Consider the following 26552-nt stretch of genomic DNA (forward strand, 5'->3'; position numbering starts at 1 on the left):
ACATGGAAAATAGGGGAAAGGGAGAGGGGGGAAAAGGAGAGGGGAGGAGGGAAGGAGAGAGGAAGACAGGGAAGGATGGAAAGAAAAGAAATTTTATCAGTAAGTAGCTCTTTGCAGGAAAACTATCCTCAGCAGGAAGCCCCTTTTCTTGTCACTTTAAGCAAAGCTATATTGTAACTAACTTTTAAATCATGTTTTACTCATGTTCTACTCATCTCTGGCCCTAGCACACCTTTTACATCTTTTAATCACACAATATCTTGCCAACTTGTTGGTTCTTTCCATAGATCAGAGAAGTAGAACTGAAGAATATGCTAACAGATGACCAGATCTCTTCTCTAGCTTCCTCTTCAGTAATCTCAGGAACAAACTGGGTGAACAAGATAAAGCTAACATCTAGAGGAAGATCACCAGGAGTGGACAAGCCTTCATGCAGTGGGGGAGGGCAATGACTCTGACCCCTTATTGCAATGATTAACTGAGGTTACTTCCCTCCTTTCCTTTATTCATGGCCCAGCAGAATCTTAGGAGGTGGTTTTGGGGGGACACTGAGTCTACAATTTCCCCAGATTGCTGGCATTATGATTAAAGACATCTTTTCTTTCTACCATTTTTGTCAGTATTGATTTTTAAGCAGCAAACAGCAGGACACTCAATTCATTTGATAACAGATTCACTTAAAACACAAAAGAGTCTTTCTAGAGAGAAATAAAACCAAATGTAAGAGTTCAGGTGGCATCATCACTCTCTCTGCCTAGGGAAGTATATCATTTGGGATTTAAAAGGATGACCTTAAGTCACCAAGAAAAGATTAGTTTCTTTACTATCAGAAAAGAACATAAAAGCAGTGCCACCTCAACTGTTGAAATCATGCTACTGGGAGACCCCGCAGTAAGAGAAGTACTGCTAGGAAGCTGACAACAACAAGCAGGATGATGTCACTGCAAAATGACACCCACAGAAAGAGTGCTAGGAGCATATCTTGTTAAACCTAAGACTTATGCCCAACTGTGTAAATCAAATACGCTCTTTTCTAGACTCCCCTTTCCCCACAAATTCCATGTAGATCCACTAAGCTTTCCCTTCAGGTAAATAACCAGCCAGATCCTAGGCCACATCAAATATCTGGGTTTGGATTCACCTTCCCAGAGTAGAGATGTGATTACATTTCTCATATGTTAAAGCAAAACAAACAAACAAGCAAGCAAAAATCAACTGCAGGGTCACTCACACAGGCTGGTTTTGACATCACAGAGTATACAGAAAAATCCAGATAACCTGCTTCCTTTTATCTAACCTTTTCATTTATTAATTTACGAAACTAAAATATATACTGAAGCAATAGTTTTTGTTTATTTTTTAAGACAAAAAAGATATCTGGAGTTCTTCTGTGGCACAGCAGGTTAAGGATCCAGCATTGTCACTGCAGCAGCTTGGGTCGTTGCTGTGGTGTGGGCTTGATCAGTGGTCTGGGAACTTTCACATGTCATCAGTATGGCCAAAAAAAGAGAGAAAGGAAAGAAGATATTTACGTTAAAATTTCCGGAATTAGATAAATGCCTAGCTCATTTGAAGGTAAAACAGAAAGTAATTTTAAAAAATAAAAAATCTGGTTCACTTACATCAGCATATTCTGGGCTCTTGCCAGCAATGCAGCTGAAGAGAGGTGTGGACAGGTGAGGAGACAATCAAGGGTCAGTAGAAGGGGCCCAGGAGCAGGACCTGTGATCTAATAATGGCTCTGTAACCTGTAGGCTGTGCAACCTAGAGCTGCTCCCTATATGCCCAGACCTTTATTTTGTTAATCATAATCCTCATAAGTGTATGTGTTTGTCTGTCTGTCTCAAGGGAAGAAAGACTCTAGGTTAAAACAACATAAGAGCACCTGTTTTTGCAAAGTGGGTTCTATGAAGTCAGGCATCCAAATCAGGAATGTCCCATTTGACTCTAGGAATCTCTGCAAAAAAACTGATTCACCTGCTTTCTCCCTAATCTGATCACTCACCAAGATCTACCAATTCTTTGATTTTTAAACCTCAGTTACCAGTAAAATAAAAGCTGTGGTAAATGATCTCTCTGATCCATTTTCAGTTAAAACATCCTATCTTATTTTGAAATACTCAGAACAAATTATTTCATGCTAAGTAACTTGCCCTACTTTAATATTACATAGATAAGATAGTATCTTTATAATCAATGTTATAATCTTCAAATTACAGTCCACAGGTTGCCAGCCACCTATTTTGAAAAGTTTTACTTCAACACAGCTACATCTATTATGTGTTAAAGATGCAGCTTTGGTATTAAAGAAGTAGAGCTAAGTAGCCACAGTATCTGCATGAACCTTTACATAAAAAAGTCCATCAACCGCTGACCTAGGCTAAGTACTAGAGATTTGACAGTATTAAAATTATTTCTATTTTCCTATGTGTTTATAATCATTATAGTCCCACTAGTAATTTTCTAAAACTTCTATTGGCAGAGAATAGTTCTCTTCTTTGCTCCTAACCCACAGAGGAGATAGTCCATATCGAGTGGGCTGGGCCAGGAGCCAAGCACTTTGAGCACTCCTCTCAAACTGGAAATAATTTTCCTTTGGCTTAAAGGCAAAAGGAAAGGCAGCGGCAAAAGTTCAGATTCTATTTTCAGGTTGGGTGTAGAATGAGCAAAAGTGATTACATTTCCACTTTTCCACCTGTGATGCTGCACCACCCCCACCCTCACCCAGTGCACTGCATTATTTAAAGAGGCCATTATAAAAACTGGATATTGGAGGTTGAACTGTGTTCCTGCTGCCAAATTCCTATGCTGAAGTCCCAAACCCAGCCAGCACCAGCACCTCAGAATGCAATCTTATTTGAAGAAAGTCTTCACAGAGGTAATTAAGTTAAATGTTTTTTTCTTTTTCTTTCTTTTTTTTTTAAAGGGTGGGCCCTAATGCAATATGACTGGGTCCTTTAAGTAGAAGAAATTCGGACACAGATATGTACAGATGGAAGACATAAGGAGAAGATGGCCATCTACAAGCCAAGGAGAAAGCCCTAGAACAGACACTTCTCTCACAGCTTTTAGAAGAAACTAACCCTGCCAACACCTTAATCTTGGACTTCCAGCCTCCAGATCTGTGAGAAAATAAATAACTTGTGGCAATCTGTAATGGCAGCCTTAGCAAATTAAAACACCAGCATTGTAGGCTTTCAAGAGTCATATACTTTAGGTTTAATTCTTACTACCAAAAACATATCCCATGCTTCCTTATCAGGAACTTTATTTTCTATAAAAGGCAATTAAATGAATTTCTGACTGGAAGTTCCCTTTGTGGCTCAGGGGTAATGAACCCAACTAGTACCCATGAGGACGAGGGTTCGATCCCTGGTCTTGCTCAGTGGCTTAAGGATCTGACATTGCTGTGAGCTGTGGTGTAGGTCACACACTCAGTTCGGATCCTGAGTTGTTGTGGCTGTGGCGTAGGCCGCCAGCTGCAGCTCTGATTCAACCCCTAGCCTGGGAACTTCCATATGCCATGGGTGTGGTCCTAAAAAGAAAAAGAAAAAAAAAAAGAATTTTTGACTAATGCCTTATGCAAGACACTTATTTAACTACCTAATATATGCTGGAAACAGCCTGAGGTACTGGTAAACCTATGTTTTAAAAATACAAGCATTAAATGAATAGCTCCCATAAAAATATCTATCTATACTTAGGCAGCCAGAAAATTCAGTCCTTGAAACAGAAGTCTTCAACAAAAGTCACTGCCTACACAAATTTTACTAAATGCTAAGTAGATGGAGGAGGGAGCAGAGTGCAGAGGGGAGAAGAGCAGTTCAGACTGTAGCAGAGTTAAGAATATGAACTCTGCAGTCAGACAGACTGGGTCTGAATGCTGGCTCTTATTGGTTTTTTGGCTGTGCCATGGCATGTCGAAGTTTCCAGGCCAGGGACCAAACCCATGCCACAGCAATGACCCAAGCTGCTGCAGGGACAACAAGGGATCCTTAACCCTCTGAGCCACAAGAGAACTTCAGCTCTAGTTTTTATTAACAGTACAACTTTCAGCCAGTTATTACATCTCTAAATGCTTTTGTTTACTTCATCTATAATAACACCTTCAGAGGTAACAGGATAAAATGAGATAATAAATGAAAAGGGTAAATTTAACACAGTACTTGAGATACAGTAAGCACTCAGTACTTCCTATTGCCTTACCCCATTCAATAACTGGAAAATTAATTATACTAGAGTCTAGCGTTACCATAGATCCTAGGGAAAAATTTACTTGTTTAATTACATATAACATCAAAAACAGTACCTTTCATCCACAAATCTTGAAAATGCATCATGGGTAAATATTTTGGACTGCAAATTAAGGTGAATAAGCAGTTTTACTTTCTTTCTTTTTTTTTTTTTTTTTGGTCTTTTTGCCTTTTCTAGGCCCACTCCTGCGGAATATGGAGGTTCCCAGGCTAGGGGTCCAATCAGAGCTGTAGCTGCTGGCCTACACCACAGCCACAGCAACTCAGGGTCCAAGTCAGGTCTGCGACCTATACCACAGCTCACGGCAATGCCAGATCCTTAACCCACTGAGCAAGGCCAGGGATTGAACCCGCAACCTCATGGTTCCTAGCTGGATTCGTTAACCACTGAGCCACAACGGGAACTCCAGTAGTTTTACTCTTAAAAACTCACCAAAATACAAAAGAGAATGTGAGGAAATGTCATATTCAATACAGCAAGAAAACAGTTACAACCACAAACCAAACTAGAAACAGCTTCTATCAAATACAGTAAAATCTGTACCAAAATGAAGGATGTCAAGCGAAGCTTCTTCAGGTCCAGGGAAGGCTACCTAGTCATCTAAAAGAGCATGTTTGAGTACATGTCCTGCCCCTGTTTCTCCTGTTTGTGTTCCAGAACCCATACCTAACATCTTTTAGATCTAGAGGTCACCCACAGGAGAAGTTCTCTTCACAATACAGAGAAAAAGGTGAGGCCATGCTAAAGGAAGGACCGAGCAAGCAACTACCTTATATTTGACAAAGCTGCTGGGGATGGAGGGTAAGAGCCAATCATCACCGGACCACTGCCTGAGAATCCATGATCCAAGGAGCTGTTGGGTCACCTTAACTATCTGCAGTATATCAACAATGATGGAATCTTATGCTACTAGGACTGAAAGAAAAGGCATTTGGTTTGAGAGCTACGTGAAGAAACAAACTTAAGTGATTCTCACTTTTTGCCGCCCTCTCCTCTGTTCTTCAGTAAATAGTTATTCTGGAAAGAAACACATTCCTTAATGATGTCTAAGAATTTGAAAGGATTCAGCATATAAGACTAGAGCAAAAATACACAAAGTAAACTGAGCAAAATGCAGTTAACAGGTACATATATTTGAAAGAAATTATCCCCAGAAAGGAAAGGAAGGGTTTGTGAACTACTCTTCAGACACAGTTTTGGAGAAATTAAGCTCTGACCAAAAGACCTCAAAGAAGAAAGAGCTCCAAGAAAGTTAAGACAATGCAGCGGTAAGAGGTGGTGGAATAGGCAAGAGAAAAGGAAAATAAAGCAATTACAGATAAAAGCCTAAACACAAAAAGCAGAATAGACATATATTATAACACAGTCCAGAATCTAAAGCCACAAACAGAATGTGTTTTTAAAAACCTAAGTTAGCTTCTGCCCATCCATCCAAAACTCCCAAATGGTTTTCCACATCACTTTAAGAACCAAAGCAAGTCTTTCTCTGGACACTCCCACCCCTACCTACCCTGCCACCGATGCTTTATCTCCTACTGCTTTTTGCACTTACCTCCAAACATGCTACACCTCAGAGTGTTTGTTCTTGCTGTTCTCTCAATTTTCACTAAATAGCTACATGGTATGCTAGGCTCACTTCCTTATTTCTATCAGTTATCTCCTTGAATGTCACTGAATCCTCTTCTAATTATGCAATATAAAATAGCAATTGATACCCGCCCAATATACTATTCTTTTAATTTTTCCATAGGAATCTTCACCATAAAATAAACTACATATATTTGTTACTAACTTCCCCATTAAAAAAAAAACTCCCTGAAGACTGGGACTTCATTTATTTTATCCACCATTCTAGCCACAGCAACTCGTATAGTGCTTTCTAAACAGACATGCTCATTAAACATTTGTTGGATGAATGGAGGATAGGTAAAAGGGAATGACTTAAAACTAAATGCAGGGAAAAAAACAAAACAAAACAAAACAAAAACCTAAATGTAGGAGTTCCTGTAGTAGCAAACACAACTAGTATCCATGAGGACACAGGTTCAATCCCTGCCCTCACAGTAGGTTAAAGATGAGGCATTGCTGTGAGCTGTGGTTTAGGTCGCAGATTTGGCTCAGATCTAATGTTGCTGTGGCTGTAGTGTAGGCTGGTGGCTACAGCTCCAATTCGACCCCTAGCCTCCTAGCCTAGGAATTTCCATATGCCACAGCTGCAGCCTTAAAAAGACAACAAACAAATCCCTAAATATAAAGACAAAATCATAATCAGAGAAAAGCTGATAAAGACAGATGAAGGAGATCCATTTTACCAGTAAAACACAAGGCAGAAAAATTTACTGATAGAAAAACACATGGAAATAAAATATCCAAAGATGCACTAGACAATATAAATGAAATAAAAATCTGAATTTCAGAACTAAAAGTATACATTCACATTATTTCCCAGCAAAAGGACTCAAAGATTTAGCCTAAGAAAGTTGGTATGAATTTCAGAGATGAAAACTGAAGCCTACAAGCATCCAGGCAGAAGAGAATGGACCATGGTAGTGGAGAGGGTAATGGGGGATGGGGGATGGAGTGTTAGCAGAGAAGAGCTTGATCTAAGACTTTCACTCAATGCTAGAAGACAATGGAAAAACATCTATAACAACAAAAGCAAAACACATAAATCAAGAATTTTATAACTAGCTAATCTACTGTTCAGCTAAAAAACAAACAAACAAACAAAAGGCACAGCCCCAAATAAATAAGATACCAGGGAGTACAATGCCCATGAACTCTTATAGAAAATATAAAAACAAAAACTACTTGATGTCTTTTCAACCAAGATACACCAAAATTTAAAACCTGAGAATAGATAAGCTATGCCTAAGGGCAGTGTGTGTGAGTGTGTGTGTGTATGAGTGAGATAAAACAGTGGTAATTATGATTACAAAATAGAATATAAAGTCATAATTCTTGACAATGAAAATACTAGAGCGAAGCAAATTAGAGAATATTTCCCAATTTCTCATCATAGTAAATCAGAAAACAATCAAAATCTCAAACATGAACATGGGAGTCCATGCCTCTAAGGAATGATCAACTTTTTCATATTCTTCACTTTTCATTTTAGAGTATATTTTAGGAACAAATAATGAACAAATAGTCTTGCCATGGATATCGAACTAGTTTTTTTTTTTTTTGGCTTTTTAGGGCTGCACTTGTGGCACATGGAGGTTCTGTTAGGGGTCGAACTGGAGCAATAGCCTTCAACCTACGCCAGAGCTATAGCAATGCTAGATCCTGGCTGTGTCTGCAATGTACACCACAGCTCACGGCAACACCAGATTCTTAACCCACTGAGTGAGGCCAGGGATTGAACCCACAACCCCATGGTACCTAGTCAGATTCATTTCCACTGTACCATGACAGGAACTCCCAAACTAGTTTTTATGATATATAAAATTACAATAATTTATTGTGTGTTCTTACTGAAGCATACTATGACTTTTGTATAATGCCAGGGCTAAATGGGGATTATTTCATATTGCTTAATTTTCTTAAGGTTACACCAGTTAATGTTAACCCAATTACTACTGTAACATGTCACTGGTAGTTAACATGAAGGGCAAGAAGAGTCTACCCCAAACTTTATAGTAACAATTTTCATTACTAGTTACAAATTAGCCTAAATTTCTTGCCTACTTTCTGCTTCATGTATTCTCTTCTTTATCTAATTTATTTCTAGCTATTTTACTTTTTGATGAATCGTAAATGGAACTGTTTTGTTAATTTCTCTTTTCTGATACATACAAACACAAGAGATTTTATATATTGATTTTGGATCCTGCAACTTCACTAAATTTGATTATTTCTAACAGTTTCTTTTATGGAATCTTTATAGTTTTCTATATATAATGTCATCTGCAAAGAAACAGTTTACTTCTTCCTAATTTAAACATTTTAAATTTGCTTTTCTTGCCTAATTGCTATGGCTAGGTCTGCCAGAACTATGTTGAAAAAGCAATGATAGTGGGTATTCTATCTTGTGCTCCTGATTTCAGAGGAAAAGCTTTTAGCTTTTCAGCTTTGAGTATGATGTTAGCTGTGGGCTTAATCATGTACGGCCTTTATATTCCCTCTATACTTAATAGGTGAGAGTTTTTTTGGATCTTTCTTTTGGTTTGTTTGTTTTTACCATGAATGAATATTTAATTATGTCAAATGCTTTTCCTGCATCAATTGAGATAATCATGATTATTAGTCTCATTTTGTTAAGAAGTGTATCACACTGATTTGCAGAAGCTTGCATCCCTGTAATAAAACACACTTGATCATGGTATGTGATCCTTTTAATGTATTGTTGAATTCTGTTTGATCTATGTTCATCAGGGAAACTGGAGTGTAATTTCCTTTCTTTGTAGTATCTTTTTCTGTTTTTTTTTTTTTTTTTTTTTTTTTTTTTGTATCGCGGTACTGCTGGCCTCATAGAATAAGTCTGGAAGCATTCCTTCTTCAATTTTCTGCAATAATTTGAGAAAAACAGGTATTAATTCTTCTTTAAATGTTTGGTAGAATTCCCCTGGTCCTGGACTTATTATTACAGTAAAATATGCTTCAATTAAGAAGTGTTATTTTTCTCTTGAACCTCAGTTCTTATCTCTAGTAAATTTCAGCTGAAAACTAGTGAGCTAGCACCCATAAAGGAACAGATACCTTCAAGGAAGTACGTCGATGATGAAGTTATTCATAAAGATTAATATAATGATATTAGCTTTGGCGTTTCCACTGTGCCTCAGTGGGTTACAAACCCAACTAGTATCCATAAGAATGCAGGTTTGGGGAGTTCACTTAGTGGCTCAGCAGTGAATGAACCTGACTAGGATCCATGAGGATGTGGGTTTGATCCCTGGCCTTGCTCAGTGGGTTAAGGATCTGGTGTTGCTGTGAGCTGTGGAGTACATTGCACACGCAGCTGTGGTGTAGGCTGGCAGCTATAACTCTGATTACATCCCTAGCCTGGAAACCTCCATATGCTGCAGGAGCAGTCCTAAAAAAAAAAAAAAAAGAATATCAGCCTGGGAGTTCCTATAGTGGCTTAGCAGGTTCTAAGTCCAACTAGTAGCCATGAGGATGCATGTTCAATCCCTGGCTTCATTCAGTGGGTTAAGAATCCAACATTGCCGTGAGCTGTGGTGTAGGTCACAGACGCAGCTTGGATCCTGCACTGCTTTGGCTGTCGAAGAGGCTGGCAACTATGGCTCTGATTCAGCCCCTAGCCTGGGAACTTCCATATGCCACAGGTGTGGCCGTAAAAAGCCAAAAAAAAAGAAAGAATATTACCCTGGTCCATACTTAACTATAATTCTATATGATCATGCAATTGTTATAAAATCAAAATTTTAAAATTTTTATTAATTTATAATAGCAAAATTCTATTCAGTCTACTATTTAATAGGATTTTCGCTCAAAATTTCTCTTAGTGCTCCTCCCCCAAAAAATCAAAAGAATGGTACTCTCTCTCCAAATGCATTATGCATATATCTGCGCAATCTGGCAATACAAACACAACTGAAACACAAATCCTCTCCCAGTAACTATCACTTACAACAATCTGGGTAAAACAAAAATAAGCTCTCTTTGACTGCTTGTTTTAGGAATACAAGTAGTATGATCATAATAGGAACTATTCTCTAAGAAACTGTTTTACCATTATTTCATATTGTGAAGTCTTGAACAGTTTACAAGTAATTTCAAAATAAAGTACAAGTTCCTAAAATGTATTTTACAGGCCAACAAAAAGGAATCATGTAGAAGCTATTTAAAGACATAAATCTTGCTGGCATCACTTTCAAAATACATCTGCAATCATATCTTCCTTTACCCCCTCCACAGCTATATCAGTTCCAAGCCACCATTACCTTCTCCTTGGAAAACGGTAATCTCCTAGTAATTCTGTGATCAATGAGGCATTATATGATTACTCCACATAATATCCTACCCTATAGAATGCTCATCCCAATCCATAAGCTATCCTTCCGAATGACATAGCATTTGCATATAACCTATGCGCATTCTTCTGTATACTTTTATCTCTAGATTATAATACCTAACACAATATAAATGCTACATAAATAGCTGTAAATACAATGTAATACTATGTAAACAGTTGCCAGTGCATGGCAAATTCAAATTTTGCCTTTTGGAACATTCTGGAATTTTTTCCCAAATATTTTTGATCTGTAGTTGGTTGAAATCCATGGATACAGAACCCATGGACAAAGAGGGCCAACTGTATTCTGATCTACTTTTTCATTTTTCATTTATCCCCTATACTGTAAAATCACTATATTTGTAGCCTGTTTTTCTTTATTAGACTATAAGCTCCACAAGGGCAGGGATTTGTTTTCCAAAGTACTCTAAGCACCAGAACAATACCTGGGACATATAACATCAGTACTTCTAGAATGAACAAATAAGTTTCAGCTTAAACAAATACGAAGGAACAGTCATTAAGTTTAATTATGACAAAAACACGCATGATGTGCTCTTAGACAGAGCTTACCATACCAGATAAAATAAGCAATTCAATGATTTCTGCATCTCCAAGATAGGCAGCAGCATGCAGTGGAGTTCTCTTTTCATTGTCCTGTGATAAGAAAGAAAGGTGGAACGTAAATTTCAATATAAAGTTAATATTAATACACTTTAAATGAAGAAAAACCATCATTAACCACCAGCTTACTAGTTCTACAACTCTATAGTCTAGTCTGCAAATCTCATTAACAGAACATTTCCTTGCTAGGAGAAGAGAAGCCTAAAAAAAAAAAAACATTTGGCCTTAAAAGAATAGTATAAAATGCAGCAAAGAATAAAATAAAAATTTAAGATGATGTGGAGGTCCCTGGTGGCTCAGTGGGTTAAGGACTGGGTACTGTCACTACTGTGGCTGGGGTTGCTGCCATGGCTCAGGTTCAATTCCTGGCCCAGGAATTTCTGCATGCCTTGGGTACAGGGGGGAAAAAAAGCAAAGAAATAGCTTCTTAGACTGCCTTTGAATAAAGATGCCTATGCTGCTAGTATATACAGGAAAATTTCCTTTACTTCATACTACCTGCCTATAACCCCCACCCCAGATTATTTCACAGCTCTACATAGGTTAGAATTGTTGAGCTAACAAAACAAAACGAACCTTAACAAACCAAAAATTTGCTTATCAAAATGTTTCCACAGGAGTATCCACAGTGGCGAAAATAGAAAATTATCTCTGGGGATCTGAAATTATCCTTTAAAACAATAGTAAGTTTTTTCTTAAAGTTTTTGCCAATTTCATTTTTGGCTCTAAACTATATTCCTATCCTTGTAAATATATATATATACTGTTTATATATATATATAGTCTTCCAAGCCTTCCTCCAGGAAGAGAAGCTACATCTAAATGCATGGCTTTGTGTACTGTCCCCCTCAAACAACATTATCCAGTTTGAGAAGAAAGATCTTATTAGTGTAATGTCACATTCAGGGATTCAATTCACATTATACCTCATTTAAAGTTACTGCAGCAGTATTGCTGACGTGGCTGCATCTAAGAAAGCTATTTATTTAGAAATACTTATTTTGAACTTTACATCCAATTTTTTTGACACTGGCCTTTGAGTCAGACTGCTGGTTGCTTTCCACTGTCCACAGATAGAAAGTTTTACGTGGTTATTTACCCACCCAGCAAAAGTGAACAGACTCCCAGCATATCTTAAGTGTTGTTCCTTACTGTGGACCAATGGTATATGAATGGAAGTAAAGGCACAACTTTCTGGTCACCTTCAAACCAGAAGACAACCACTCTAGAGCTAGACATAAACTTGTCTACTTCCCACAGGCTGGAAGGCACATGTGAAACTGTGCCAGCTTTGAACAGGCAGAGGTAGGCCAATATTCTACAAGACTGTTAGGCAAGGATACTGAATGATCTTATAGAGCAGAGTTGCCCCACCAACTTAGATTGCTAACTCCTGGATTACTAAGAGAATAAAATTCTTATTTGAATGGGTATTGTATTTTGGGGTCTTTTGACAGCTTTTGAGATTTAAAAAAATGAAAAATCACATCATAATAATTTTCTACTTTGGCAAATATCCCAATTAAGCAAAGAAAGGATAGTTAGGTCAATGAGACTAAATTAGGAAAGAAACTTCTAGTCAAGAGGGGTTAAAAAAAATCATAGTCAATCCCTAAAAGCTTTAGGGATTAGAGCATATAAAGGTATTATAAAGATCTGTATAACACATAATCAACCCTGGCTCTACACACATTTCTTCATATAATTTTAATGTATTTGTGATACTGTTTTTGTCCCTTATACAAGTAATAAGTACTAAAGTAAAGTGAGGCTGGTACAGTGGTTATTAATGTTTTGTAGTAAGCTCTGTGTCCTTGTCTCCCTAAACATAATTTCCACAAGATGTTTTTTATTACATTTATATACCCCAGCAAACAAATGGTTTGCACAGAAATTACCAAACAAATAGTCATTGAAAAAGTTAACAGAGAACCACTAAAATATCAGGCTTCATTTAAAGCTGAGTCCTAACTTAGTCAATTTAATGAAAGAAACTTTAGCTTAAGGCTTCTCAGTGTTAATCATTAACATGTCAAACTTCCCTACAGTGTTTAAATATGAACAGACTCACTCAAATTGAGAAACCCATCTATTCCCCAGGATAAACCAAACACACAGCACACACATAGAGTCATTCATGTGTGGGATGTTGGGAATTCTATGACTCAAGGCCTTGAATCCTATTAATGTATTTTATGACTCATTTTATCAACCTTTTTTCATTGATTTGCAGAGAGGAAAAAACAAAGGAGCAAACTGGTTAATTTTAAAAGAAAAAGCTTTGCCTATCATATTTTACTTTAGTACAACACTGGAAATCAAGCAATGAAACATTTAAAATTTCCTTCAACAAAACTTAGTAGAATTAAAAAATGACTCTCCCATATACACATGAATTCCACTTCAAGGAATTTTTCTTTTTAGATAAAGGAACTGCTACGTGTATGCAAAAAAAATTCAAGGACATGTATTGACCATACTAGGAAGTAAAATGCTGGAAACAATTTAAACACCCATCAATAAGAAAATGGTTATTTAAAATTGTGAAACACAAGCAGCTCTTAACCAGACTCATTTAACTGATTCACATGATTAATCAATAGTCTGTTTCCTAAATAAAACTAACAGTGACTTTGGCAGACCATGTGTTTTTACTATTAGACCACCACTAACAAGACCCTGCATCTCATTCCTACCACTAGGTGTATGTTTACAAGATTAAACAAGGGTAAGATATGTCTGTTATCACAACTGCTTGTGCCAACCTCACCTGTAATCATAACTAACATGACTTAATTATATATTACTTAAACTGATGAAATAGGGATGAAAAAAGAAAATTGTTTTTATGATCACTAGGTTGAATACTATACAAAGAGTCAATAAAGACAAGCTACCAAAAAAAGTACTACTGAATTGGGTATGGCCAAGACAACTGAAATATTAAAGGCGTAAGTATTTAGAGAGGTTTTACAAGTTACAGATAATGCACTGTGGGGTATGGTCTATGTAAGGAAAGTAATATTAATTCCTGTCAGTGGACTCCACATTGTCAACAAAAAAGCCTTGGCCCAATTTCAAAAAAAAAGGCTGGGAGTTCCCATCCTGGCACAGGGGAAACGAATCCCACTAGGAACTATGAAGTTGCGGCTCGATCCCTGGCCTCGCTCAGTGGGTTAAGGATCTGGCGTTGCTGTGAGCTGTGGTGTAGGTTGCAGACGCAGCTCGGATCTGGCATTGCTTCGGCTGTTACAGCTCTGATTAGACCCTCAGCCTGGGAACCTCCATATGCCGCAGGTGAGGCCCTAAAAAGACAAAAGGAAAAAAAAAAAAAGGCTAGAAAATGAAGTTATGGTAAAATGCTCAAGATCGTTTAAAATGCTTACCTCTGTCAGATTTCGATTAGCTTATCAACCACCAGTTATGAGTGTTTTCAGATGAAAGGTCTTTGAGTTGTACATCTGATAGGGATGGAGTAGGATTCACAGGCTGTACAAGTCCCAGTAGGGGACCACGGACAGAGAGGTAAACCCAGGGAACTTTGCTTCATTCCACTTAAAATGGTCTCCCAAAGTTCCCTAAGTAGTTTAAAGAGACCACTTTAAGTGGAATGAAGCAGCTTTGCTTAACTATAAAACCATACATAAAGATATGCCTCAGGTCAGTAAGTGAAAGATAAAATGAGGTCTGCATTCAAGCTCAGCAAGATAATGATCCTTAGGACCAAGAAAAGGAATTTAAGGGAAAGATGACATTCCAAAGTAAGAGACCCTTCATTATACAGAAACCTGAGATGATTCAACATCTTTTAGAGTATGTAACCACGCTTCTCCTGATTTGAATAAGAAGCATGACAGTCCTAGTTTGACCTCATAGGGTCAAATACTCTCTTACCCAATATGAAGAAAGAGCTAATGATATAAGCCTGATGTCTACTAGAAGAACAAGGAAAAAGGTGGTCTTCCCCCTTCCCACTTTCCTTGGATTATAAAAATGTAGCCCACCTAATCCTCGGGGCAGAGCTTTTTTTGCAAGAGTCCTATCTTAATAAATCTATTTCTGCCCTATCACTTTATCTCTTGCTTAATTCCTTCTGTGCTGAGACACAAAGAGCCTGAACCTCAGTAAGTTCAGACACCAGGTGAGTGATTCTAATTTTAAAAAAATAGGGGCTCGCGTCCCAATCTGGGTTTAGGCTGGGTTTGAGTCCAGGCATGTGGGTTCAAGTCCCAATCTGGGTTCTGGCTAGGTTTGAGTCAGAGGTATTTCAGTTTGATATTCACATAATGAAATACTATGTAAGGACTCTGAAACCAATTCAAAAGTGTGGGGGTTTTCCCCCACACATTCAAGCAATGCGCCAACACTAGCTGGTTGTCCTACAACTCAACACAATTCTAACCCTATTTACCAGCATCACATCCCATAGGTTAAGGGTTTAGTCCTATAAGACAGCCCCCACGCTACTTCAGAGGCGAACAGCAAGTCCTTGTGACTGACTAGCTACAAATCCAGATTCCCCAGACACTCTCCTTGGGTTTAATTAATTTGCTGGATAGAATGGCTCCCAGGACTCAGGCAAGCAGTACTCACTAGATTACCAGTTTATTACACAGGATATTGGAGGATACAAATAGAAAGCCAGACAAAGAAACACAGGGTGGGATCCCAAACAAAGAAGTTTCCATCTTTGTGGAATCTAGGGCCTAGCTAGCATGGTGGTACACACAAGCCACTGACCATGGGCAACCGTACTCAATCTCTAGCCCCTCTACCTTCCCCAGGGATGAGAGGGTGAGAATGAAAGTTCTAACCCTCTAACCAAGTGGTTGGATCCAAAAGCAAGGGCCCCACGCTTAAGGTCTTTCCAAAAGTCATCTCGATAACATAAAAAATACACCTTCACAGCTCTCCAGGCAGGAAATTCCAAGGGTTTTAGGAGCTCTGTTCTAGAAACAGGGGCTAAAGGCTCTGTTCTAGAAATAGGGACTAAATCCAAATATGTATTTCCTATTATAATCATAACATCATATTATGCTTCCAATTTAAAATAATAAGCAGACCCCAATATTCTTTGTCAATGGAACATCTCTAAAGCATAGGGTTAAATGAAAAATGCAACCTCAAAACAATTATACATTAAAGGTTCTACAAACTCCTAGGCCTAAATATACATAAAACAGCTATGAAAGGAATACAGTGACTGCCTCTGCATGAAGAACGCTGACACACCAGAATCCAAAGTGTGAGAGAGTCATTCTTCACTATTTGTGGCCTTTTGAGACAGAATACTAACTCAGGTAGTCAGTGTAGGAGCATAGGCTTCAATGCATTCTTTGATATGGCTATTGATTACCATTTGTGGCTTAAGGGCTCCAGAAAGTAACATCCCCACAGGCCTTGTATACTACAGGGAGTGTACCTACGCCCAGGTGGACAGTAATCCCTAAGTTCCTGTGACTCAGTTTACAGGAAGAAAAAAGCAAAGAAACCATGTGACTTTTGGGACAGTTCCACCTCTAAGGCCCCTACTGGACAAAGACTGATATAAGTAACTGAACAAGCCCAATAGGAGAAAACCACATCTTTCTGGACCCCATGTTGGTACCTCCCATCTTTAAGGGATAAAAACCCATACAGGACAATAGAGAGTGGGGGCTCTTCTCCCCCCTTCTCAGCAACCCTGGGAGCTATTTGCTTTCCTGTAATAAAGACTTTGCTTGCTTGCAGCCTGTGTGTTTGAGAAGTTCATTCTTCAACCGTGTGAATAAGAACCCGGATTCTGGTAACATCTATTACCATGTATTTTTCCAAAAAGGAAAACAAAAAAAATTAAAATAATATTTCAGAGAGTTTCCATCCTGGCTCAGTGGTAATGAACGCCACTATTAACTATGAGGATGTGGGTTTGATTCCTGGTCTTGTTCAGTGGGTTAAGGATCTGGCATTGCCACGAGCTGTGGTGTAGGTCACAGATGCAGCTTGGATTCCACATTGCTGTGGCTGTGGCGTAGGCCAGCAGCTGTAGCTCTAATAATACCCCTAGCGTAGGAACTACCCTATGCTGCAAGTGTGGCCCTAAAAAGACAAAAAAACAAAATAAAAACCAAAAAACATGTCAATCAGCTGAAGAACATTTCAATAATTTCCCATTCCAGACATTGCACTAAGTCCAGGTACCCATTCAAAAATGAAATTGTTTCTTAAGATATTAAATCAGATTTTAAAGAAACCATTACACCTCCATGAAGTATTCCAAAATAATCCCAATTAGAATTATAAAATACACACAATGGACTCAAAAAGTTGAACTCATTTGATCACGTTTTGATTATATCCACTGAAATTAACTGGAGTTTGGCACTTGCCACCTGCCTCTACATGTATTAAATCATGAGCCACTGCAGCTGCTGACCTTCAGCACCCCTTGAACAGAGCGCTCAAGGAGGAGACAAGGAGTGAGGCCCTCTGTGCTATGGGAAAACTGGAAGAACAGGTCTTCAGATAGTTAGATATTTTTAGGAGAAGATTTTATAAGCCCGCTTCTTGCATCTCCTCATATCTAGAAAAACACTAAAACTCTTTATGGTGGTGTCTACTCCTCATGACTAGTAGTAACCTTCATGAGACCAGCAGCAAACTTTGTAAAATGTGTGCAAGGCTGCATGCACCTCCCCCTTCACCTTTATCACTTATATCTTTATACTTCCCTTTCCTCTGGGGTGGGGGGGGTGGGGGCAGTATTTCAGAGCTATCTGAAATATTGGGCTGTAGTTAAGTGGACAAAACAAAAGATGTCACAGTCATTACTCAATGCAGTCACACCAAGGGTGGGCTAGTGAGCCCTGAGGGAACTCAGGAAAGAAAAGACTGGGCCACAGCAGAGGTGCATATTAAAGGATTTATTCCAATAAGCAGACCTTTTTATTTCCCATAGAAATTGATTTTCTGTAAATCTTCTTCTGTAAACCTGGTTATCTGTAAATCTTTTGTTCCTACTACCTTCCCTTTGTTGCAAAAACTCATATATCCTAGCTTCCCCTCACCAGCCTCCTCGGAGCGGTTTCTCAGGGCTGAGATGCTGTTTCCTGGGCTTAAGTCCTAATTTTGCCCCAAATAAAACTTAACTCTCAACCTTCAATTTGTGCATTTTTTAAGTGGACAAAATAAATACATTTTTCTTACACTTTTGATGTGGAGCTCTGAAAAAAAAAATTATGTGTATGATTAGGACTTCAAAAAATTATTCACTCTTCCCAAATAAAAGCAAACCAAAAAAAAAAATAGCTTTCCTCTAAGTGATTATCCTGAAAGATGGTAAATAATATATATTGAAGGGTAAAAAGGAGACTAGTGATTATTAATGACTTTGGGGTTGGGCCACAGGTGAATGCTGGGCTGGTGTATTACATACCAGTCATCAGAACAGGAGGGAGTTCCTTTGTGGTGACACAACAGTTCTGGTTCTTGAATATATCAATGGTTACACAAATCTACACATAGACAGAATGTCACAGAATTATACACAAAGATGTTACCATCACCCCTCTCCTCTTCCCCTAAATGAGTACATGCAAAAAGCTGGTGAAACCCAAGGAAGGTCTGCAGTCTAATTAGTTGTAATGTGCCAGTGTGAACTGCCTGCTTCTGATAATGTACTGTAAGATGTCACCATAAGAAGAATCTGGGTGGATGGAAACACAGGAAACTCTCTGTATCATTTCTGGAATTCTGAACTATCTCTACATAATTTCAAAGTAAAGTTAAAAAAAAAAGTGTTCAGAACATCTTGAACACTTTTAGTTTATATGTTGTTATGGTGATCTCCAGAAGTAGTCAGCAAAGCATAGGCAAGCAAGGTTAGAAAACCTAGAGAAGGTGGCTGAGACAGAGTGGAATCCTGGCACAGGCCAGGAAAAGGGTCAGATCTAAACGGCAGTGCCTTATGCCAAATCTGAGGACCCAGGCTGTACTGAGGAAGCTTTAACTTAAAGTAGCTTTTAGGATCAGGGTGGAATAAGCAGCAGCACATACGGTAGGAAAACAGAGAAGTAAAAAGTTAGAAACAGTAAACTGAAAGTGAGAACATCTGTACAAGGATAAATACTTGAGAGTCTGAGAAGTCATCTATTATATGGATTCAACCACAATGTCATAGTGAGGCAGAATACTAACTCAGGTAGTATAGAAGCACGGGCTTTAATGCATTCTTTGATATGGCTACTGATTAACATTTGAGGCTTAAAGGCTCTAGGGAGTAACATCCCCACAGGCCTTTTTGCCCAGGTGGACATTAATCTCTAACCCGCTATGACTCAGTCTATGGGAAGAGAAGGGCAAAGAAACCATGAGACTTATGGGACATTTCCACCCCTAAGACGCCTACTGGACAAGGACTGATACAGGTAACTGGGCAAGGCCAATGGGAGAAAACAACATCTTTCTGGACCCCACATTGGTACCCCCCTCATCTTTAAGGGATAATCCCCACTATAGGACAATGGGGAGGGGAGGCTCTTCTCCCCTCTCCCATCTGTCCTCGGAACTATTTGCTTTTCTGTAATAAAAATTTTGCTTGCTTGCTGCCTGTGTGTTTGCAAAGTTCATTCTTAAGCTGTGTGAACAAGAATGTAAATTCTGGTAACATCTTTCCACATCAATAGCAATGACTCAATTCCATAATTCTGTCCCAGTCCAGGTACTAAGGCATTCACGTACACTAGCTCTAACTAGGAAGAGTAACATTAGAATCGAAGTGCTTACTTTAGGCTACCTCTAAGCACTTTACCTCAGAGGTTTAGGAAGTGAATACAGATAAGGAAATCAAGTCACAGGAAAGTTTAAGGAATTTACTCAATATCATATCACTTCACAGTTGAATTCTATCAAATATTGAGAGAAAAGTTAATATCAATCCTTGTGAAACTATTCCAAAAAACTGCAGAGGAAGGAATACTCCCATACTCATTCTATGAAGCCACCATCACCCTGATAAAAAAACCAAAGATACCACAAAAAAGAGAAAACTACAGCCCAATATCACTGATATATATATATGTGCAAAAACCTCAAGAAAATACTAGCAAGCTGAATCCAACAATACATTAAAAGGATCATACACCATGATCAAGTGGGATTTACCCTAGGGATGCAAGGATTTTTCTGTATCTGCAAATCAATCAGTGTGATACACCACATCAACAAACTGAAGAATACCATGTGATCATTTCAACAGATGCAGAAAAAGCTTTTGATGAAATCCAATACCCATTTATGATAAAAACCCTCCAGAAGGTGGGCACAGAGGGAACCTACTTTAACATAATGAAGGCCACATATGACAAACCACAGCTAACATCATTCTCAATGGTGAAAAGCTGAGAGAATTCCTGCTAATAAGGTCAGGAACAAGACAAGGATGTCCATTCTCACCACATTTATTCAATACAGTTTTGAAAGTCCTAGCCAGGGTAATCAGAGGAGAGACAAAAGAACTGTACTATGAAAACTATGAGACGCTGATGAAAGAAACCAAAGATGACACAAACCAATGGAAAGATATACCAAGCTCTTTGATTGGAAGAATCAATATTATCAAAGGACTATACTACCCAAGGCAATCTACAGATTTAATGCAATCCCTACGAAATTACCAACAGCATTTTTTCACAGAACTAGAACGCAAAATTTTTAAATTTATATGGAAACACAAAAGATCTCAAATTGAAGTTCCTGTTGTGGCTCAGTGGGTTAAGGACCTGACGTTGTCTTTGTAAGGATGCAGGTTCAATCTTTGGTCTTTCTCAGTGGATAAAGGATCTGGTGCTGCCACAGCTGCACCATAGGCCACAGATACTGCTCAGATCCAGTGTTGCCATGGATGGGTGTGGTATAGGCCTCAGCTATGGCTCTGATTCAACTCCTGGCTGGGAACTTCCATATGCCTCAGGACCATTTAAAAAAAAAAAAAAAAAAGACTGCAAATAATAAATGCTGGAGAGAGTGTGAAGAAAAGGGAACTCTCTTACATTGTTGGTGGGAATGTAAATTGGTACAACCACTATGGAAGACAGCAAGCGAGGTCCTCAAAAAAAGAAAAGAAAAGAAAAAAACTAAAAGTACAACTACTATATGAAACAGCAATCCCACTCCTGGGAATCTATCTGAAGAAAACCTGATTCAAAAAGTTACTTGCAAGCCAATGTTCACTGCAGCACTATTTACAATAGTCAAGACATGAAAGCAACCTAAATGTCCACTGACAGAGGAATGGATAAAGAAAATGTGGTACGTATATGCAATGGAATATTAGCCATAAAAAGAATGAAATAATGCCACTTTCAGTAACATGTGTGGACCTAGAGATTATCATAAATTAGTGAAAGACAAACATCATATGATATCACTTATATATGGAACCTAAAAAAAAAGGATACAAATGAGCATATTTACAGAACAGAAAGAGACTCACAGACTTTGAAAATAAATTTCTGGTTACCAAAAGGGACAGGCAGTGGGGAGGGATGAACTGGGGGTGTGGGTGGGATTAGCATATGCACACTGTGGTATATGTAATGAGTGGCCAACAGAGATCTGCTGTATAGCACAGGGAATTCTACCCCATATTCTGTGATAATCTATATGGGAAAAGAATCTGAAAAAAAAAAATAATGGCACATTTTCCTCTTGCACCTCTGCTCCCTCTCCCCTGACCAAATCCCTTTACTCTTCACGACCCAGCTCACATTCCTTCTCTACCACAAAGTCTTTAGGACCATGTCAGTACACTGAGATCTCTCTATCCTGTCTTCTACTACAACATTACCATTTGTACCACACAGGTGGCATTCTTGGTATTGCTCAACTTTGGGTTTAGGTCATGATTTCATAATTAAGTATCTAGAGTAGGCAAATTGTCTAATTTTATACCTACATAATAGCACCTTGTTCAAAGTTACAGACCTCACAGGCACTCAAGAGGTTTAAACAAATTAAAATGTTAATGAAGAAAACCCACCACGAATCAACAATATTCTAGTGTACTGTAGCTTGCAGGACACTTCTATATTGAACAAAGTACATTCTAGAACAGCTTCTGACAGACAACTACCCAAATCTCTGGGTATGGATTACTGTACACAAATGAATTAAAAACCAGTTCTAAAATGTTTGCTATGATTCTTTTGCCCCAAGGAATACTTTGAGAACCTCTATGGAACCTTAAAGTTTCTAACATGAAAAACCATCAGCATTTAGCAGAGCACTGTTACTTTAGGTAAAGTGTTTTGACTAATAGAGTAAACAGAGTGTCTATTTCCTCTCACTGTCCTTAAGAATTACTATTTATTGAACACTTACCTTAGATCGCATTACTGGGTGCAAGCAACAGAAATCTAAATTGAGCTAGGTTAGGTAAAATGGATTTATCGGGACACAGGAACACCTCATGTAACTGAAGGCCAAACAACCACAACTTGGGTAAGGAAGGTGTGTGGCAAGGCCACAAGAACACTTGAAACATTTAAGCCTCCGTCTTTTTCTCAGTTTTTCTAGCATCAGCTTCTTTTCTTTGCCTTCACCAACATTTTTCCTCATGTAAGGAAACAAAGACATTAGAGATCCCGGAATTTACTTTTAAAACTTAAGCAGCCCGAAGAGAAGTCTTTTAATTCTAAACCTCAGAACAGTATTCTGATTGATCCAACTTTTGTAGCTGTTCACCTGTGTACCAATCAAGTGAGAACAGCTGAAGAATTCAGGTTGTACTAACACAGCAGTTTCCACAGTATTCTGTGGAATGAAGAGTTTCTCAGAAAGGATGGCAACCCCACATATCTTTATTTTGTGGTAGGTACTGCATAAAGCACATGACACATCTATTCTATGCTGCAAAATTACTGGATGGTTTACCATGCATTATGAGGAAACTGCCTCCAAACTCAGGCTCTTCACCAAAATGCTATATTGACAATTGATCAATTAAAAGTATTTATTCAAAGCTGGGCAGGTTATGGCTTCTATTTTTTCTTTTTTGCTTTTTAGAGCCACACCCAAAGCACATGGAGGTTGCCAGGCTAGGGGTCGAACAGAACTGCAGCTGCTTGCCTACACAACCACATCCACATCACGGGATCCTAGCTGTGTCTGTGACCTAAACCACAGCTCATGGCATGACGGAAACAGCAATTTGGGCAGAAGGCTGAGCTTCCTCACACTTCATAAGGTAAGTGATATTTAGTTATTTTTTTAATTTCCATAATTTTTTATTATTATTTTAATAGTTATTTCCCCAATATAATTTTTTTCTACTGTACAGCATAGTGACCCAGTTACATATACATGTACGCAAGGTGAGTGATATTTAATAATGTGTTAGTTTTCTTACTGTTTTATATCTTTGCTTGCAAAGAGTTACATTACTATATAGTACCCTCCCCCTGCTCCATAATTGGAGAAACTGTGTTATTAGCCTGTGAAGACAGGTAAGTGGTTTTAAAAAAGCAAGTAATATTTCCAATACTGTATTATGACTATGATTACAAAACTGTATGCCATAAAATTTTTATAGTGATTCACTCATTAGTGTACAGGCTAGGCTACAGGAAAACAACTGATCACACTAGACTACCATAACGCAATTACACTGCTGCTGCTGCTTCAATATCAATGCATGAATTGTTATACCTATAAATATTTTTCAAATTAACTTTACATTTTTGATGTTTAGTGCTAGCAGTATGTATAAATTCAGTATTTTCTATCACTATAAGACAATACTGATGTAGGTAGTGACAGACAGATGATTCACCTTGTAAACAGATGGTGAAAACTTACAGTATTGATAATATAGTAACATACTGCAAATGTATTTTCTCTCCCACAATTTTCTTAACATTTATTTTCTCTAGCTTACCTTACTATGAGAATACAGTAAATATTACAAATAACATGTATTAATCAACTATTGACCTTACTGGTCAACAGGCTATTAGTATCAAAGTTTTAGGTGAGTCAAAAGATATACATGGTCTTTGGTTGCATGGGGGCAGCAGCGGTGGGGTGGGGTGATGGTGATGTTCACATCCACACGTTGCTTAAGGGTCAGCTGTATTTAAGTACCAGAGACAGTGCATAGATATGAGTGTCTAAACTCATAAGGTTCAGAGAACACCTAACAAGAAAACATACACCTGACAATTCACCAATGAATACATAATAAGAGTCGGCTATATTTAAAATAATATAATGAGCTAACTGTACTGGTTAAACTAAAAAACAAAAACATTTCATCTCAAATAATATACCTTACACATGGCAAAGAATACTTTACAATTTCTAATCTCTTCAGTACAACAAATGCAATCCAAACTTTAAAAAGTTCAGAATGGGAGTTGTTCCAGTCGTGGCACAGCGGAAACAAATCCAACTAGGAACCAAGAGGTTGCAGGTTCGATCCATGGCCTCGCTCAGTGGGTTAAGGATCCGGCATTGCTGTGAGCTGTGGTGTAGCTCACAGATGCGGCTCAGATCTGGTGTTGCTGTGGCTGTTGTGCAGGCAGGCAGCTGTGGCTTCGATTAGACCCCTAGCCTGGGAACCTCCATATGCCGCGGGTTTAGCCCCAAAATGCCAAAAAGCCAAAAAGCCAAAAAAAAAAAAAAAGAAAGAAAGAAAAAAGGAAGAAAGAAAGAAAAGTTCAGAATGGATGCTCAAGAAATTACTTGCTGGCTTGAATTTATCAAACTCAAAGGCAAAACGCATATAAGGTAGGAATTCCGTTGTGGCACAGCGGAAACAAATCCGACTAGAAATCACGAGGACACGGGTTTGATCCCTGGCCTCACTCATGGGTGAAGGATCTGGTGTTGCCATAAGCTGTGGTGTAAATTGCAGATGTGGCTTGGATCTCGCATTGCTGTGGCTGTGGTGTAGGCTGTCAGCTGTAACTCCATTAGATCCCTAGCCTGGGAAACTCCATATGCGGCAGATGCGGCCCTCAAGTGACAAAAATACAAAAAAAAAAACCCCCACAAAAAAACCCTCGTAAGGCAGATAAAAATTAAAGTCAAAGAGTAGCACAATTCAAAACCTATTTTCCCTGCCCTAAAAATCCTGTGTGCTCTGCTTATTCATCCCTATACCTCCACCAAGCCCTCAAATTATACTGCTGCCACAGTTTTAACTTTTCCAGAATGTCATATAGGTGGAATCATACAGTATGTAATTTTTTCTGATTGGCTTCTTCCACTAAGTACTATGCATTTAAGGTTTCTCCATGTCTTTTCATAGCTTGATAGCCTATTTCTTTTTAGTGCTGAATAATATTTTACTGTCTGGATGTACCACAGTATATTTATCCATTCACTTACTGAAGGCCATCTTGGTTGCTTCCAAGTTTTGGAACTTAGGAATGAGATGGCTATAAACATTCATGTGTAGGTATTTGTGAGGACATAAGTTTTCAACTCATTTGGGTAAATATGGTGTCTGGATCATATGCTAAGAGTACCTTTAGTACTAAGAGAGTGCCAAACTGTTTTGCAGAGTAACTGTACCATTTTGCATTCCAACCAGCAATGAATGGGAGTTCCTATTGCTCCACACCCTTGCCAGGATTAGTTAGTGTCAGTGTTCCTGATTTTGGCCACTCTAATAAGTAATGGTATCCCACTCTTGTTTTCATTTGCATTTCCCTGATGAAAGATGATATGGAGCATCTTTTCATATACTTATTTGTCATCTATGTATCTTCTTTGGAGAATTGTCTGTTAAGGTCTTTGGTCCATTTCTGAAATGGGTTATTTTCCTATTGTTAAATTTTAAGAGTTCTTTGTATATTTTGGTTAACAATCATGAGATGTATCTTCTGTAAAGATATTCTCCCATTCTGTGATCTGCCTCCTTGTTCTCTTAACATTGTCTTTCCCAGAGCAGCAGTTTTTAAATTTTTTTTATTACTTTTTTTTTTTTTGGCTTTTTAGGGCTGTACTGTGGCATATGGACATTCCCAGACTAGGGATCAAATTGGAGTTGCAGCTGCCAGCTTACGCCAGAGCTCACTGCAACACCAGATCCTTAAGCCCCTGAGCAAGACCAGGGATTGCGTCCTCATGGATACTAGTTGGATTCGTTTCTGCTGAACCATGACAGGAACTCCAGAAGTTTTTAACTTTAATGAAGTCCAGTTTATCAGTTCTTTCAAGGATTACACCTTTAGAGTATATCTGAAAAGATATTTCCATACACAAGATTCCTGGGCCAGGGATCCCTAAACCAAGGCTAACAGTGACAACGCTGGAGCCAGGTTTTCCCCTATATTATGCTCTAAGAATTTTATAGTTTTACATAATTTTTTTAGGTCTATCACCTATCTTAATTTTTGTGAAAGGTTTGTACCTAGATTATTTTTTTGTGGATGTCCACTTGTTTCCATGGTACTTGTTGAAAAGTTTGCTTCATTGTATTGCTTTTGCTCTTTTATGGATGATCAACTGACTACATTTATGTGGGATTATTTCTGGGCCCTCTATTCTGTTTCATTAACTTAATTATTTTTTCACCTATACTATGTTGTCTGGATTATTGTAGCTTTTCAGTAAGACTTGAAATTGGATAGCATCATTTCTTGGACTTTGATCTTCTCCTTCAAGTATCGTGTTGGTGATCTGGATCTTTTCCTTGTCCACCTAAACTTTTTTT

General features: G+C 38.3%; 1 protein-coding gene across 6 annotated transcripts in view; it reads right to left on the bottom strand.

Moving 5' to 3' along the window:
* The window catches only part of ANKRD28 (ankyrin repeat domain 28), a 222888-nt gene that overhangs the window by 82392 nt on the left and 113944 nt on the right, over window positions 1-26552 (bottom strand). For 5 of the 6 annotated variants that reach the window (XM_047768705.1, XM_047768713.1, XM_047768694.1 and 2 more), the window contains exon 3: window positions 10810-10888. In XM_047768705.1, coding sequence (XP_047624661.1) covers window positions 10810-10888 — 79 coding nt within the window. Of the gene's footprint in view, window positions 1-5230; window positions 5560-10809; window positions 10889-26552 lie in introns of those variants that run through there. The other variant, XM_047768739.1, reaches the window with a different exon arrangement.

The sequence above is a fragment of the Phacochoerus africanus genome, chromosome 1 (genome assembly GCF_016906955.1).
Source record: "Phacochoerus africanus isolate WHEZ1 chromosome 1, ROS_Pafr_v1, whole genome shotgun sequence".
NCBI classification, from domain to species: domain Eukaryota; kingdom Metazoa; phylum Chordata; class Mammalia; order Artiodactyla; family Suidae; genus Phacochoerus; species Phacochoerus africanus.